Raw genomic sequence first — 18,049 nt, 5'->3', positions numbered from 1 at the left:
TTCATTCCTCTAACCTCTAGTTAGATATTGATACCATTTGTAACTTTTTGCCCTTATAAAATCTTCCTGTGTATCTTCATTTCCTCTGGATGAATTATTATATGTGAAAATCATGGATCAAAGCCTTCTTTCTGCTACGTTTTGTAGAGTTGCCCTCCAAAGTTGCCGATTTATATTCTCACTCAGGGTGCATGTGAACAAACACAGATTTCAGGAACCATAATTAACCCTTTCCCCCCAAAAGATAAGAAACAAAGCATCCCATTGTGTTTTGTATTATGTTGATTATTTGTGATGCTAACTTTCTTTCCATTTCTTGACTCTGTCTTGTTTTGTGTGCAGGTGATTTTGCATGCTTTTAAAAATATTTGTTTATTTAACATTTGCCCTGTAGTTCCAAGGAAATTTTCATTAATTTTCTATTAAATTATAAAAGTTCTTTACATATTAAGTTTATCAACTCTCTCATTATCATATATTGCAAACATTTTCTCCATTTTGTCATTTGGTTTTTAATTGTTAATGGATATGTTGTTGAATTTAAGTACATAAATATTTTCCTTTATTCTTCCTTCTGCTTTATGTTTTAAAAGGCTTTGCCTATGCCCAGAGTAAAATCAGTATTAACCTATATTTTCTACTAGTGCTTCTGTGGCTCCTTTAATTTATAAAAACATTTAAATCTCTTATTTATCTGGAATTTTTTTTTTGGTCATTAAAATTTCTTTTCCTTATTGATCTAAATGTATGCTATTGGGCCCGTTTCTGTGTTTCCATGTTTATTTTATTATCTTTTTGTCTCCATCATTTTTGCCAAAATTCTCCATTTTTATTATTGTAATTTAAGAATATGGTTTTATGTCTAGTAAAGTAAGCTCTCCCTCTTTAAGATTGGTATTCTGGATGATGCTTTCTTATTTGTTATTCCATAAGAATGCATCAAGTTTCAAGTTTAAATGTTAGAAAATACAATTTAAGCCAAGCACGGTGGCTTACACCTATAATCCCAGGTCTTTGGAAGACTGAGGTGGGAGGATCACTTGAGACTAGGAGTTTAAGGCTGCCATGAGCCATGATATAGCTGCTGCACTTCAGCCTGGGCAACAGAGAGAGATTCTGATTCAAAAAAAAAAAGAGAGAGAGAGAGTACAATTTATAGATTAATGTGTGTGGATTAGAGGTCTTTTTAAAGCCAGGTTTTCTCATGTAGAAATAAACCATGCCTTCTCATCGATCTTTTCATATGAACTTCTATAAAGTTATAGTTCCATCAGGTAGTTTCTCAATACAATCTCCCATTTATTCAGTGCTATTGTGCATGCAGTTTCCCTATTCAATTTCATGACTTCGCTGAGCAACATTATTTTTTCAGCATTTTAAGCATTTTTATTTCATATTTGCCACTTTACTGGTTTCTTATTCAAATAACTTGTCAATTTGATTCTCTTGAATCATCTAGGTAGATAACATTATTATCTGCAAATAATGATCATTCTGTTCCTTTCCCAAATTTATGTAATTTCTTTATTTTTCCTGTCTTATTGCAAAGGATTAGAACTTCCAAATTATTTAAAAAGATTCTTCATTAGGAAGACTTTCAGTATTTCACTGCTAGGAATACACTGTATTTTTTATAAGCTCTGGCTCTTAGATGTGTTTTTGGCTTCAACTTTCATTCTCCATTCCTGAACCTTCTGTACCCTAGTCCCAGTGTATGGCTCCCCGTCCTCCCTGCTCAGTGCTGAGTACATCTTACCCTTTTTGTATACAAGAATGTTCTATCTCTGTACACACAGCCTCATTACTTATCTAGTGATGCTTCTTTTTGAGTCATAACACCCATGGTTCACAGCAGGAGAACTCTCTTTCAATTCTTGGCCCAAAACCATAAAAATTGGAATCACCCTTGATTTATTTGGTAAATCATAAGAAACTACCTCGCTATTTTCTGCCACCTTAAAAGTTAGTGTCTTGTGTAAGAGTTTTTATTTTTCCATTTTAGGAAATGCTAAACTTTTTTCTCACATAGAAATGGTCATTTCATTTTAATTATGCTGGATTTCTGCCAGGGAAAAGTAAAACTAACCTGGGATTTTGCATGTGCCATGCAAAAAGAATTGGTTCCATGGGTTAGACTGGTTAGAACAATATGTGAAAATAGACTGAGGGGAAAAACAGCAATGTTTAGCAAGAGTGTTTGGTTACATGTGGAGAGGTGGAATGGTGAACCTCTCCAAGCAGAGGTGGCCTTTGGGATGAGCCACAGCTTAAAAACCGTGAGATCTCAAACACATCTCTGTATCACCCTGAGTTTCCATTTTTTCAACTCTAAATTGAGCATCTTTCCCCTGCTAGGATAATGTAAGAATCAGAGACAACTTCTGGAAAGCATCTAGTTGGACACTTGGCACCTAAGCAGGCACTTAAAAGAGAAGCTGTTAGGTTCTGGCCAGGTTTGAAGGCAGGAACATGGGCCATGTTTTAGATAACAAATGGAAAGACTTTACTATGAATTTCTACATAGAACTAACCCCAAACATACTCAAGAAGTTTAGGATTTAGTCAACAGGCATTACTGTACTGGGGGTGCCATTAAAGGGCTCCCCAGCCTCTGCCCAAGGTAGTGGAAACCCTGTCTTCTCTCCTCTATCAGGGTTGGTGTTTGCCTTGACTGCTGAGTTTATTGGATCCTACTTCCTGTCCCACCCTGACGGAGCATGAACTGTGAATGTTTAGATTCTGTCTTCCTCTGAGGGAGACCGGAAGGGCTCCTAATTTTGGTAAAACAGTAAATTTAGTCATTATAGCCATGTGCCTGGCATCATTTAAGAATCTCCTTGTCAGCACCCCTTAATTTTTCCAATTTGTTAGCCTGGAAAGCACCCCTATTAGTATCAAACTTAAGTCTTAATGAGGTGAAATAAGAATTTACCCCTATCGTTCCCAAAATGAAGATAGAGATCTGTATCTTTTTAAACATAATGGGAGGTATCTGTGTTATTGTTTAAAATCAATTATCCTTTATTCCATGCTTTTTTTTTCTATTGTTTATTTTATCTGTCCTGCTTTCCCAGAGGGGCAGAATTAAGGCCCCTATTTGGTTTTTATTATTGTAATCAGTTAATAGCTGTTCTATAATGCCTTACTTATTGTGTTAATTTTCTGTAGTTATATCCAGAGGCCGCTTACTGGAAGATCACATTAAAAAAAAAATAGAAGATCTAACTCCTTCTTTAATGGGTCCAGTTTCCATCTATAGTTTCAGCTGAAATTATCGAACATGATTGAATTACAAGATCATTGAAAAAAATGTATAAACTGTAGCTACTATTTTAAGTATATCTGTGGCGAGTGCAAACATTACATTAGGATGAGGACAGTCCAAACATTCGTCATAGTATCTCTGTTGACCACAGCTTATGATACCACTTCCTCGGATCTGCCCTGAGTCTGTCAGAGGTATGAGTGTGTGCTATTGCCAGGCACACTGCCAATCATTGTAGTTCCATCGCATAGGTGCCTAAACTCTGGATCCCAAGGACCATCGTCCTATTGCTGTTGGAGATTTTAATATGAATGTCTTATGTCGATGTTGGCATTTAAAGAACTAATTCTCAAGTTAGAATGGAGCTTCAAAGCAGACCAAAGGGAGAAACAAACTTACCTGAAAGATGACAAAGGGCATTAGTATAATAAATGTGACAGAATGGGCCCCCTGATAGATGCATTCTGAATTAGATGAATGTACTCAAGTGAAAAGAGCTTCACTGGGGGGTCAGCACTGTGGGTTCTAGGCCTACCTCTAACATGAACTCACTCTTAAGACCTCTGGGGGCCTCAGTGTTCTCTTTTGTAAAATGAGGAGGTGTTGAGATGAAAGTTCTGTTTCCTCTCCACATTCACACTCTGTGTGATGTTCAGCCAGGAGTGATTCTGTTAAGCAGTTCAGCGAGGAAGAGCCATTAGCAGGTCAGGATTGGATCAGAACTAAAATGCTTCTGGTTCATTGTTGAGTCTCTGAAGATGGGCATGGCACTTGGCATAAAACAAGGGCCCATTCGTCCCTTTGTAATAAGTTAGTGGTGATTGTGAAGCCTAACTAAAACTCCAGTTTGAGAACTGTTATTCCTATGATGGCTGAGAGAGGAGGTGGAGAGAGGGCTAGACCACGAAGTCACAGGAGCTGGCTGCATGACTCTGGGCAAGTCACTTCATTTCTCCCAGTCTTTTCTCCTTTACTTGTCACATAAAGGGTTTGGAGGAGAATTGTCAAAGTAGCTTCTTCTTCTTTTTTTTTTTTTTTTTTTTTTTGAGATGGAATCTCACTCTGTCACCCAGGCTGGAGTGCAGTGGTGCCATCTCGGCTCACTGCAACCCCTGCCTCCCGGGTTCAAGTCTCAGCCTCCCGAGTAGCTGGGATTACAGGGACCTGCCACCACAACCAGCTAATTTTTGTATTTTTAGTAGAGACGGGGTTTCACCATCTTGGCCAGGCTGGTCTTGAACTCCTGACCTCATGATCCACCCACCTTGGCCTCCTAAGGTGCTGGGATTACAAGCGTGAGCCATTGCGCTCAGCCCCAAAGTAGCTTCTAATTAAGAAAGTCAATGACCTTATGAGAATGGTCAACCCTGTAAAGCAAATAAAAAGGTTCCGATGTTTTACAATATCCAGTGTCCAGAGCAGGTAGAATACATTACCTGCGATTTAATGCTTGCTGGGAAGAACTTTGCGGGGATGGGCTGAGAAGAAGAGGAAGGAAAGGGGAACTGTACCCTCAAGTTTGACTGGGACTTTCATGCAACGAAGGAAATTAGGTCTCCTGCAATTGCCTCTTATTAAGGTAGAGAATGTATCAAATGCTGTGTTTAAATCAATTCAGTGCCGAGTTCTTAGCACAGTGCACCACCTGTTTTGGCTGTTTCCATATCCTGGCCACAGTGGTGATGTGTGAGAGCTTTTCCTTCAGGCAATGCCATCAGAGAAGGAAATGAATAGCAACAACATATTGAAAGGAAGAGAGAAAAAGTTCATATACATTTCAATGGAGGCACGTTTAAGGCATTTAAAAAGGGAGTCTGAGAAATAATGACAAAGTTTAAACAGAATCTTAACTTTGATCTGATTTTCTTCTGTAAAGCAATTTGGCACATAATTTTTCAAGTGCTAAACCACAAATTCCAATAGCCGGACCTCAATGCCTTCATTTGCATCTTGGGACTTCTATTCCCCCCAAAAAACGTTTAAAAAATTATGAAGGTGATTTTCCAGAGACATTAAAGCATAAAGCATTTGCTGGTCAGCTCTCATAAAAACTATAGCAGCATAGAATAGGTGAGATTAAAAGCTAGATTTAAATCATGCACGGGCTCAGTTAATATCAGCGCCTAATTAAGAAATCTGTAAAGTTGATTTGGTGGAGAAAAATTCTATCAAGGTGTGATTGGAATTTTCCCTTCCAATTGCTGTTGGGGATTTTCAGAGAATATATCCTACATGGACTTTGGTATTCATAGGACTAGCTCTCAAATTAAAATGATGCTTTAAAGCAGAGAATAGGGACAAACTAATTTACCTAAAGGGTAACAAAGGAGGTTCTTAACTAAAAATAAACCTGATGGATTGGGACTCAATGTTAGACTGCATTTCTCCTTAGTTTTTTAACCCAAAATCTCTCATAGTTCATATATGTAAATAACAGACTGTCATCCCCTTGAGGGCTAATGGATATTATTCTTTGTGTGTGTTCCCAGTACTCCACTCATGGTTCTTAGCACATAACAGATTCCCACTAAATGTTTGCATAGTAGAAGAATTGAAATACTTTGATCATTTTTAAAAAGGTTCTTGCAGAGCATGGTGCTGTTTTGGGCCTATCTTCCGTTCAATAACTTGATTGATTGGCCAGTTGTGCACCAACTAGGGGGCATTGCACAGGCAGCCTGCAGGCTGAATTGGGCCAGTGTTTATCCACTTTTTAAAATCAAGAACCTTCAACTTTGCATAACAATATGAATTTCTGAATTCTGAAGTTGTGGCACTGTTTGGTCAACAGCTGTGCATAGTGACTATTAGGAATAGCAGCCCCCATTAGGCAGGGCTCCTTCACAGGTTGCCATTATTAATAAATGTGATAGATTACCCCCTGCGCCTCCCAACACCACCCCCCACCCCCACCATGTTAGGTTGCATTCTGAATTAGATTTAGATGGATGCACTGAATTCCATTGCATATGACTCCAGGCTGACTTCACATTTTTGCTTTTTTTCTTTTTTTTTTTTTTTGAGACAGTGTCTCACTCTGTTGCTCAGGGTAGAGTGCAGTGGTGAGATCATAGCTCACTGCAGATTCTATCTCCTGAGGCTCAAGCAATCCTTCCACCTCAGCCTCCTGTGTAACTGGGACTAGCACCACCATCCCCATCTAATATTTGTATCTGTTGTAGAGACAGGGTTTTGCCATGTCTCTACATGCAGGGGGGTGAGCTCACTGCAACCTCCACCTCCCAGGTTGAAGCGATTCTCATGCCTCAACCTCCTGAGTAGCTGGGATTACAGGTGCCCACCATCACATCCACCTAACTTTTGTATTTTTAGTAGATACAGGGTTTCACCACATTGGCCAGGCTTGTCTCCAACTCTTGACTTCAAGTGATCTATGTGTCTTGGCCTCCCAAAGTGCTGGGATTACAGGGGTGAGCCACCACACCCAGTCTAGTATGCCTTTCTATGGCTGTTGACTTTGAACAAGTTAAAGATCAAAGTGTGAGCTTAATTGTTTTCTCCAGCTTCACAAAAAGAGAAGACTCTAAGTGCTAGGCTTCGAATGAATCTGTAGTGTGCACATTTCTACATCCTCAGTGTGGCTCCAGTGGGAATTGAGCCGAATCTAAGCACTAAATAACCCTAATGATACCAAGTAGGAGCTCATCAGGGAGCTGTTGAAGAGTTTGTCAGAGCATATTAAAATACAATACATTCACATAATCAAAAAAGGTACATCAGTCCATCTGTCTATACATTCCTTTCTGATATTAAATTTGTCAAATTTTCAAAATTACATCACCTATCCCTACCCCTTCCTTTGTGAATAAAAATGTGGCAAGAATGGAGAGCAAATCAGAATAATGCACGTTGGTGAAAGTCCTATAATTGAAATCATTATTGCTTAAGACACCATTGCTTTAATCAGCCCTATCATAAATCAATGCTTTTCACAAGTGAAGGTTTAAAATAAAATGCTGTTAAACAAATTGGGCCTCTTAAAAGGCATGATGCAATTGGGAAGCTACGGAAAATGGATAAAAAAGTGCTTTCTGAATGGATTCACTGGTTCCAGCATTTTGTCTTCCACTTAATTTAAAAAAATATATTACCTGGTCCTTTCTTAGAAATTACATATTGGAGGTCTATAATGGCCAAGCCTTTAACCCATTAAAAAAATTTACTCCCAGGAATAGTTAATATTTGACGTTTAATTGCTTTTTCTTGTTGGAGAGGAAAATGGTTTTTTTCTTCTTTTCTTGATTGACTTTTCAAAAATCACCTTGTGAGCTATAAAAATGGAGATGATTTTCAAAAACTGCGGTACACATCTGTGTGTAAGCAAGCATATATGTGTTCATGTATAAATAAAATCTCCCATGTACCAGAAGCTGGTGCTTCCCTCACAATAACTCTGCAAGGCAGGTGTGACTATCTCCATGTACTGAATTAGGTGGCAGAGGTCTAGAGAGGTGAAATGATTGCCTGGTGTCACTCAGGTAGTAAGTGGAGCAGGGGGTGGCTTGACCACAGAGCCAAGGAAAAAGGTCATGCCAGTGGTCCCCATCTTGGAGTGCAAATCCTCTCAACCTCTTTAGCAAGCGCCAGATTCAGGAATATAGCAGATAATCCACACCACCAGCAAAAGTCAAAAGAGCCCAACTCTCATCTTTTCTAAGCATTTTAATGTGAGTCCTTCATGGTAATTAAGGTAGGAGAAGCCGTTGAATCAGCCCTATAAATCATGTCCACCTGGAAGAGAGTTCTTATTCAGCGATTTGTGTGAATAAGCAGGGAGGCTTTGGGAGGCCGAGGCGGGTGGATCACGAGGTCAAGAGATCGAGACCATCCTGGCCAACATGGTGAAACCCCATCTCTACTAAAAATACAAAAAATTAGCCGGGCGTGGTGGTGGTGCACGCCTGCAGTCCCAGCTACTCGGGAGGCTGACGCAGAATTGCCTGCACCCAAGAGGCGGAGGTTGCAGTGAGCTGGGATCATGCCACTGAACTCCCGCTTGGGCAACAGAGGGAAACTCCATCTCAAAAAAACAAAAAACAAAAAACAAAAAACAGAAAATAAAAAAGTAAAAAAACCCAAAAAACAGGGAGGTCACAGTTTTCTTATTAGAACAGTGCTCATACAGACATCAGATGAATTTTGGGGCCTCCCCAGGAACTGTTTTAAAAGAAAGAGGGGGCCAGCCAGACATTGGTGTGGAGAAGGTGAGGAAAAGCCTCCATTTGGTTGCCTAGAATTAGAATATTTCCAAGTCAACACTGTCAATCTCCCCACTCTGACATGCAGTAAATCCAGTACCCACAACTAAAATGTTTTCTTGCTTTCTTTTTCTTTTCTTCTTCTTCTTCTTCTTTTTTTTATTTTTTTAGACAGAGGGAGTCTTGCTCTGTCATCCGGGCTGGAGCGCAGTGGTGCGATCTCGGCTCATTGCAACCTTCCGCCTCCCCAGTTAAAGCAATTCTCCTGCCTCATCCTCCCAAGTAGCTGGGGTTACAGGCACCCGCCACCACGCCTGGCTAATGTTTTGTTTTTTTAGTAGAGACGGGGTTTCACCATGTTGGCCGGGCTGATCTTGAACTCCTGACCTCGTGATCTGCCTGCCCTGGCCTCCAAAAGTGCTGGGATTACAGGCGTGAGCCATCGTGCCCAGGGTTTTGCTTTCTTTTCTTTTGTTCCTTCTCTTCCCACAAAAACAGGTATTATTAAGTCTCTTGAAAAGCTGCACAAACCAACTGTTCCTCCCAGATTATCCCTTTCAGAGCTCAGGTGATAAGCCACCTTGGGTTACACCTCCCATGACTTGTGGTCACATGCGGGCTGTGTCACTCTGCATTATCCTACCTTACAAGAAAATATCTGTATGTTGGCCTCACCAGGTCCCAGTTCCTCTGGGAATCATCCTGTATGCAACATCTTCACAAGAGTGGCAGGCAGTTGAATCTCTGGCCTTCGTGGGACCACTGGACATCTGGCAGAGAACCAGGAAACCACGGTTCCCTTCTGTGAGTCCCTCAGCCGGAAAACTACAAGGTGTGTGACTGCAGGATGAGGCTTTTCGAAAGATGAAGTAAGACACTTTGGGAAAGTGTGTGGAAAGAAACTGGCTGATGTCGAATGGAAATTTGAACATTCACAGATTTCTTTTCCTAGATATAGAAACGCAAACGCTTACATGTACACATTTTTAAAAAATTAAATTATCTTTTCTTTCTTGCCTTCCTTTTTTTCCCCGCTTTTTTTTTTTTTTTTTTTTTTTTGGTCTTTTTCTTTTATTCCTGGTTAATAGTAATTCCCATTTTTAACCAAGGAGTTGGTAAAACTGACACTGTCATATTGCTGATAGGATATATTAGCAAAATCCTTTTGGAAATTCATTTGCAGTGTGCATCAAGGGCCCATAAAAATGTATGAGAACTATGTGATAATAAGGAAACAGGATATGCACTCTTAATGCTTATAAATACATAGGCAAAATATACATAGTCATACTAATAGGTAATATTTATTGTCCACTTAATATATGACAAGCACAATGCCACATGTTTTACAGGCATTGTCTCATTTATTTTGTACACAGACTTTGTGTGGTGGATATTATTATATCTCCATTTTACAGATTAAAAAAGAGAGGCCTGGGGAGACTAATTGGTTTATTTGGAGTCTAGTGTGAGATTTCAACCCATCCTAATTGATTACAGAGCTTACACTAATATTAATTTATAATACCTTATCATTCCTCATAATATGTGGTTATAAGTAAAAAACAAACATTAACAACCAAAAAAAAAAAAAAAAAAAAACCCACACCAGCAAACAAAAATCAGAGAAGCTCTTCTCTTATAATAACCACATGAAAAAATAGGAAAGCTTAGACTGAGAAAATGGCCAAACCTAAAAAAGCGTATTTGCAACCAGTTAATAAAATGACAGGTAGCCTTCAACACTTAAATGTTTTAAGTTTTTTTTTCTCTGGATGGGGATTAGACCCTATATGAATGATTTTTGACCAAAAGAATCTAATTGATATTATTCTGCTAATTTAAGGAGTTCAAGGGAACAAATCTTACATGTAGTTGCAAAGGACTTTGAAAGGACTTTGTCCAGACTTAGGTGAGAATTTTCTTTTGGACTGGGACCCAGGTTAGTGTTCCTTAACTTTCTTAACTTATATTGTGTGAGAACATAGCTGAAGATATTAATGGAATCTATGGTTTCTCTTTCTCTCTCTCTCCAGAAAAACACATATATTAACATTATTCAACATTTTGCTGTATATATTTTAATTTTATCTTTTTTTTCAGGAAACTTTGAAAATTTTAGGTTTATTGCTGGTTTAAGATTTAAACTAAAATTTCCCTTTCTGTTTTGGCTTCCAGAATGTTCTTTATACCTCAGAGAGAGGACTTTCCTTTTTCTAATAATTTTTTTTTTTTTTTTTGAGACAGAGTCTCGCTCTGTCACCCAGGCTGGAGTGTAGTGGCACAATCTTGGCTTACTGCAACCTCTGCCTCCCAGGATCAAGCCATTCTCCTTCCTCAGCCTCCAGAGTATCTGGGACTACAGGCACACGCCATCATGCCCAACTAATTTTTGTATTTTTAGTAGAGACGGAGATTTCACTATGCTGGCTAAGCTGGTCATCTTGAATTCCTGACCTCAAGTGGTCCACCTGCCTGGGCCTTCCAAAGTGCTAGGATTCCCGGCATGAGCCACCGCACCTGGCCTGTATCTCTAATAATTTAAATACTGATACAGTTTCTTCAGAGTGTTGCCTACACCTGGAAAACTGAGGTCGGTAAAGTAAGCAAGTATAATGCATAATTTAGTTTCAATGTTTTCATTAATATGATACCATACCATTGTGAACACTTGTATTTGGTTGCATAGCTAACAACTACTTTTTGGATTTTTCATGTTAGAATGAAAAAAATGCATGGCATACATCACCAAGAATCAAAGGTTGTGCCTGGCAGTGTAATTGACTATGTAATAAAGAGAGAAGCTTTGCTAGGTGAGTGGACAGCATTATGAGAGGCTTTGTTCACATCTGCAGAAATGCATTTTCGTTAAACACCTGTGTTAAGCACATGTGCATAAGGCACAGTGATAGATGGATGTAAAACATGGGTAGATGATGTCCTTGTATGAGATTCTACAAAGACTCCGATGCGTTGAGGTTTGGAAGCACTCAGGCAGCCTCCTGGCACTATTGGCTGTGCTGCTGATGAGATGACAGGCAGGGCATAATTTCATTCCATGTAATATTTTTGTCATCAGGAAGAGGCAAGTTATTTTTACCTGTCAATTTCTGTTTTTTGAAATTGAAAAATTCTCAGGTATGAATCCCAAAAGACTTTACATGCAACCTCCATGTCCTATTCAGGACTGTTCAAGGAGAAGACAGAAACACCATGTTTAGAGGTCATTGGTCCATCTACTCTAGAAACTTCCCCTTGGCAGTGGTCCCTGCCTATGTTACAGAAGACGGCAAAAATACGAGCCATCGTGCATCTGGCCAGTTCTGCAATGCTCCATCCCAGGGGGAAATTCCTTCCTCACTCCAGCTGGTGAACAGCTATGCCCTGGAGCCCAGGACGGACATGCCTTGTAACTTTTTAACTTAGTTAGTGTAACTACCAATATTATTCCTATTCATATAAATGTCTAATCCTTTCTTGAATCTTGCTAGACTATTTGCCTCAATAATATCCTGCGGCACTGAATTCCACAGGTAGATTATACGCTGCTTTAAAAAGTATTTCCTTTTCTTGGTTTTAAATTTGTTGCTTTTTAATGTCACAAAATAGCCCTTGTTCTTGCATTAAGTGGCACAGGATAGAAGCATTACAAATGGACCCTTATTTCTTCCAAGCAGTTTCTTCACTAATATTAAAACCCTATTTTCGTCATATATTTTCTATTTTGGCATATATAATCTTGATTTAATGAAATGATTTATGTAAGTAGTCTCACACTATTTTATGAACATAGTAGGCACTGGTAAAAAGCTTTCCTTGGCATTCAATGTCATTTATTGGACAAATATTTATTGAGCATCTATTATGTGCAGGAACTGTTCTAATTTTGGGGAGTCAGCTTCACATAAGACTGGGTCATTTTTCTGAAGGACTTACTTTTCTAGAGAAGGAGATAAGCAGTAATATAGTGAATAAATCTATGAACCTCATGGTTTCAGATGGTATTAAGTATTACGGGAAGATTGAAAGGTGGCTGGAGCCGATTTGCATTGCACAGTCAGGGAGTGGCTCTCTGAAAAGGGGACAGTTGCCATCAGCTGTCAAGGAGCCCCCATGTGAAATCTCCATGAAGGTGAACTCCAGCTCTGAAACAATGCCCAGTAGTTGTTGAGGCTCAATCATTATTTGTTGAGTGCATAAATGAATTAAGGTTGAGAAGGAAAGCCTTAGTTACTAAAATCACCAGGAATTTACTCAGTGGATTCAGGGGGATCATTTCTTGAATCCCCGTGTTCTGTAGCTTCCAACACTGTGGGAATAAACAAAGCAGGGGCTATAGTTAGTTAGACTGGGTTTCAAGACCTGACCATGGTCCCCAGCTTACCAGCTGTGTGTCCTTGGGCAAGTTACCTAATTGCTCTCATCCACAGAACCCTCCTTTATAAAAATGAGAGTAAACTTTCTTCCTTCACGGGAGTTGGAGGTTTGAAGGCAAAGTTAACGTGGAAGTTCTTTTTAAACTGCCAAATGGTGTAGAGGCGTGGTTATTCTTGAGGGAACTAGCTGTTCCCAGTGTCAGGCTCTGCTCTTTCATTTTTTCCTCACTCCCTTCCTCATGTTCTGCTTCCTTCCATTCCCTATTTTATCCCTGCCCCTGCCTAAAGCCCACCAGGGCATCCATGGGACTTAGCTTTCTGTCCCGGAGGTGGCTTAAGCAGGGTGGACATACCTTTCTGAAATTCTTATCTATGTCTTAGGAACTTTTACAGTGGAGCTGTTGTGTATTGATGCAGTGGACTGGATGTGGCTTTCGAATAGTGATTGTCTGCTTTTATTTTGTTTACTGCTTAATCTTCTGGGGTCAAGTTATCCAAACTTCTACGTATAAAGACAGTCCTTGCCTGAATTTCCGAGGGAATCTTGCCCCAGAAACCAAGCCTTTGGTTGCAATGGGCTGCCTGGCTGCCTTCAGCTTCCCTCTGTGTTCCAGCCTGACTGGCATATGCATACACTGTTTCCTCATGTTGCCTCTTGTTATTCTTTTTAATTGTCCCTTAATGTACTTTTTTTTTTTTTTTTCGTTTAGGCAATTTGAAATAGAGCATGTGCAGCTCTGCATAATAATATATTGTAGGAAACATTTCAAGGAATAAATTATTAGAATTGTTTACATGCATGGTTCAAATTTACTGGCAAATTGCTTAGGCCTCAGTTTTATGATGTAGCTGCCAGCTAGGCTCCTTCAGGGTAAAACTCTGAAATAGGAGAAGCTGCCCAGCGCTGTCCCTTCCCAGCACTTCCTCTCCTTGTTCCTGCCCTTTCAACACCTCCCTCCTTTCCCGCCCCCAGATAACTCTGTGGAGATGCCAGGCCTTTTGCACCTTAATGTGAAGACATTTCGTGGGTCCTCCCCGGACCCGCCCCCAGCAAAGGTGAGGTGCGCAAAGGAATAAATCTCCAATGGTATAATTTTAGACACTGTGGCAACTGGGCAGGGCGGCTATTTTTGGCCATGGGGCTTTCTCCTTGACCTGAGATGATATTGCCTGGCTGCTGCCAGTGCACCCGGCCAACCCTGCACGAGGTCCTTTTCGCAACGTGTTTGCCATTCCTGGGGGCTGGCTTCTTCCTCTGTCAAGCAGCTCTGTGCTCATGCACGATGCTGTGTGTTTGAGCAAGGGTGTGAAGCGGTCGACGCGTGCCCACCTAGGCTTGCCCCAGGGTGACACTCTCAGGCAGTGGTCAGGCCACCTCTGAGGGGCAACGCAGATGGAACAGACGTCCTTTCACATTGGGGGTGGGGGAAGATTTCCGGTCCAGTTTCTGGGTCTCCCTCAGCCTCCATACTTGATCAGCTGCTCAGCGACCATTCTATGAGTCACTCCTTCTCTGGGTAAGGCGAGCCAGGCAGCCTCCAGGCCACAGGGTTCATGCATTCCCGCCCACACTGCTTCATTTGAAGCCGCATCCTCACAGAGATTCTTCTGACCACCCGGCTTGCTGTCTTCCCACTCAAGCTCCTCATGCAGCTGCTGTCTGCAGACCCCCTGGACTGCCTGGGGAAGTGAGTCGGAGCTCCTGCAGCAGAGGGGTGGAACAGCTACACGAAGATCCGAAGGTGGCCAAAAATAACAGCGCTTTCCAGATGAGGGTAATGTTATAGCCAAGATCATCGCTGGGGTAGGGTGTCTTGTTCTTTGTTTTACAACCTTAAAAGTACACAGAAGACTCAAAGATCATTCAGGAAGGAGGAATAAAGTCAGTACAGAACAGAGAAATGGGAGCAGTTAAAAACAAAGGAATTGAGTTTCTTTATGCCAAAAGAGAGAAAACAGAGGCCTTTTATAGATAGAGAGAGAGCCCTGGCTATCTGGATGGAAGTTCTGTTTTCTCCAGCTTCCATGGCCGCAAAAGAAGGGGAGAATTCTGAATTTGCAGAGAGAGAGAGAGAGAAAAAGTGAGTGAGAGAGAGAGAGAGAGAGAGGATATAAGGAGAGACTGACCAAGGAACAAAATAGCAAGGAGTTAGACAAAAAGGGAGAAAAAGATCAAGAGACAATGTTGCCGTCTCTTATCTGCTATTGGATGAAATTTAATAGAAACGTATTGAGAACCAACTATATCTAATCCAGTTATCTATTTCTGCATGACAGATCACCCTGAAATTTATTAACTTAAAATCACAAAAATCAAGTTATGATGATCTGTCATTGTTTTGAGTGTTGACTGGGATCAGCTGGGTGGTTCCCACACAGTCTTTCTTGAGGATAAAGATGAGGTCTGGCTGTGGCCAAGGCTGGAGTCATCACTGAGGCTGCCTCACTCTCATGTCTGCTGGTTGATGTTGGCCATGGCTGCAACCTCAGCTGGGGCTGTCAACTGGAACCCCTGCATGGGGTCACTCCATGTAATCTGAACTTCCTCACGGCATCTCATCCTTGCACTTCTCACATGGCCACTCAGGACTCCAAAGATGAGTGTCCCAAGAGAGTAAGGTTGAGGCTGAATGATTCTTTATTTTATTTTATTTTTTTCTTGAGATGGAATCTAACTCTGTCGCCCAGGCTGGAGTGCAGTGGCGTGATCTCAGCTCACTGCAACCTCCACCTCCCGGGTTCAAGCGATTCTCTTGCCTCAGCCTCCAGAGTAGCTGGGATTACAGGCGCCCGCCACCATGCCTGGCTAATTTTTGTATTTTTAGTAGTGAAGCGGTTTCAACATGTTGCCCAGGCTGGTCTCGAACTCCTGACCTCAAGTGATCTGCCCGCCTCGGCCTCCCAAAGTGCTGTCATTACAGGTGTGAGACACTGCACCCGGCCCAAATTATCCTTTTTGACCTACCAAGTGACCTTTTCTATTGTCCACCAATCACTAAGGTCAGCTCAGATTCAAGGGCAGGGCATTTAGATACCTCCTCTGGATGTGAGGAGTGTTAAAGAACTCATGGACATGTTTTAAAACTGCTGAAGTGTCCAATCATGGTGTCAGCTACTCCCAGCCTCTCATCTCCAGGAGCTTCCAATCTCCAATCTCGTTGAAGCTATCAAAGTCAATTAAGTATTCTGTGAAAAGTAATAAAATAAATACCCATTCACCAGGTGAGTGAAGTGATAGAAGAACGGGTACCAAGTGGGATACAAGATGAACACTCGCATTCGTGTAGGTCACAGGCAGAGTGTACTTCGGAAGGCCTGTGGCCACTGATCATTTGGAGAGCATTGAAGGCAAATAGGACAGCAGTGGCCGAGGTTCCCTCACTCTGGAGTGGGGGTGCTTACCCGCCTTATTCAAACTCCTATGTCTGTGCTCAATGATTTATTTATCCTCCTCTGCCCCGCCTTGGTATGACCAATTGTCCTTTATTTCAATTACATCATTCTGCAATGGTCCAAAAACCTTGCCTTTTTTGTTCTTCTGCTGTGACTTTATCCTTTCTGTGCATGAAAAAGATTCGGGCCAGGTGCAGTGGCTCACGCCTGTAATCACAGTAGTTTGGGAGGCCGAGTCGGGCAAATCACAAGGTGGGGAGATTCGAGACCATCCTGGCTAACATGGTGAAATCCCGTTGCTACTAAAAATACAAAAAATTATTTGGGTGTTGTCATGGGCACCTGTAATCCCAGCTCCTCGAGAGGCTGAGGCAGGAGAATCGCCTGAACCCAGGAGGCAGAGGTTGCAGTGAGCTGAGACCGCGCCACTGCACTCCAGCCTGGTGACAGAGCAATAAATTAAAAAAAAAAAAAAAAAAGATTCACCTCCCTTCTCCTTCCCTACATACTTGCTACTCCATTGCCGTTTTTCAGACCAGTGGACTTCTCTCTGCCCTTGTCTCATTCCTCAGTCAACTGCTTGAAATATACATATTCATCTTGTTTTCCTTCTTTATGGCCACTGTCTCTTGCCTCCTCAAATCCTATCTTATATTCCACGTGACTCATGCCCTTCTCTGCTCTGACTTGTCTTATCCCAGGAGCAAGTTGTCCAGCACAGTGTCACGGGACAGTGGGCCCTGGTGCCACAATGCCTGGCATCTCCACCAGATACAGCTTTGAGATCTTCATGATGAAGCTTGCTCCAATCCAAGGGCTGTCAGGTGGGGTTTGCGGTTCAGCTGCTAACCTTTCTTTGGTAAGCATTTACTACATTCCATCATCACTGAAATTACTTTTAATCTTGATTTGGGCCTTTAGTCTCCTAATAGCACCCACTTGGGACATTCTTTGTTTCTGTTTTGTTTTGTTTTGAGATGGAGTCTTGCTCTGTTGCCCCAGTTGGAGTGCAGTGGTGCAATCTCGGCTTATTGCAACCTCTGCCTCCTGGGTTCAAGTGATTCTTGTGCCTCAGCCTCCTGAGTAGCTGGGATTACAGGCTTGTGCCATGACACTGAGCTAATTTTTGTATTTTTAGTGGAAAAATTTTGTATTTTTCTACTAAATTTTTCTACAAAAAATTCTTGTATTATTCTACTAAATTCTAAAAATTTTGTATTTTTTCTGCTAAAAATATAAACATTTTTAGTCATGTTGGCCAAGCTGGTCTCAAACTCCTGGCCTCAAGCGGATGCCTGCCTTGGCCTCCCAACATGCTGGGATTACAGGCATGAGCCACTGTGCCTGGCCAGGGGACATTCATTTTTAATCCCCAGGTAGGTTGGGTCTCTTTTATCCTCTTAGTATAAAGTGATATATGTCCACTTTAGAAAATTTAGAACACACAGACAAGCAAAAATAAGAAAACAAATACTGTAGACAGAAACACTGTTAACAACTTGATGTGGGCCTTTCTCATCTTTTTTCTTTCTAATTATGGTTTTTATATCCAAAAAAGTAGCATCACCACTTAGATGGTCAGTGCTTTCGTCTGAGCTACTTCCTATTTTACTGAACCAGTTCTACAGAATTCTATTCCCTGGCCCCAGCTGATTGGAACAGGTGTGAACATCTGGCCCAGCTGGGCTAGTCCCTGCTCTTTCCCTGGGATTAAATTAGATTGTATGCAGGACTGGTGCTATAATAGCACATTGGCATATGTATTAGTCTATTCTCATGCTGCTAATAAAGACATA

General features: G+C 41.2%; 1 protein-coding gene across 19 annotated transcripts in view; it reads left to right on the top strand.

Moving 5' to 3' along the window:
• LOC104002446 (uncharacterized) overlaps positions 1-18,049 on the top strand; it is a 246,214-nt gene that overhangs the window by 27,042 nt on the left and 201,123 nt on the right. For 12 of the 19 annotated variants that reach the window (XM_063794371.1, XM_063794370.1, XM_063794373.1 and 9 more), the window contains exons 2-3: positions 9,163-9,316; positions 16,955-17,112. In XM_063794371.1, coding sequence (XP_063650441.1) covers positions 9,163-9,316; positions 16,955-17,112 — 312 coding nt within the window. Of the gene's footprint in view, positions 1-9,162; positions 9,317-14,501; positions 14,636-16,954; positions 17,113-18,049 lie in introns of all 19 variants that reach the window. The other 7 variants (XM_063794375.1, XM_054667163.2, XM_063794377.1 and 4 more) reach the window with 2 other exon arrangements.

The sequence above is a fragment of the Pan troglodytes genome, chromosome 16, assembly GCF_028858775.2.
Source record: "Pan troglodytes isolate AG18354 chromosome 16, NHGRI_mPanTro3-v2.0_pri, whole genome shotgun sequence".
NCBI classification, from domain to species: Eukaryota; Metazoa; Chordata; class Mammalia; order Primates; family Hominidae; genus Pan; species Pan troglodytes.
Note: the sequence above shows the minus strand (reverse complement) of the source record. Positions and strands in the feature narration are given on the sequence as shown.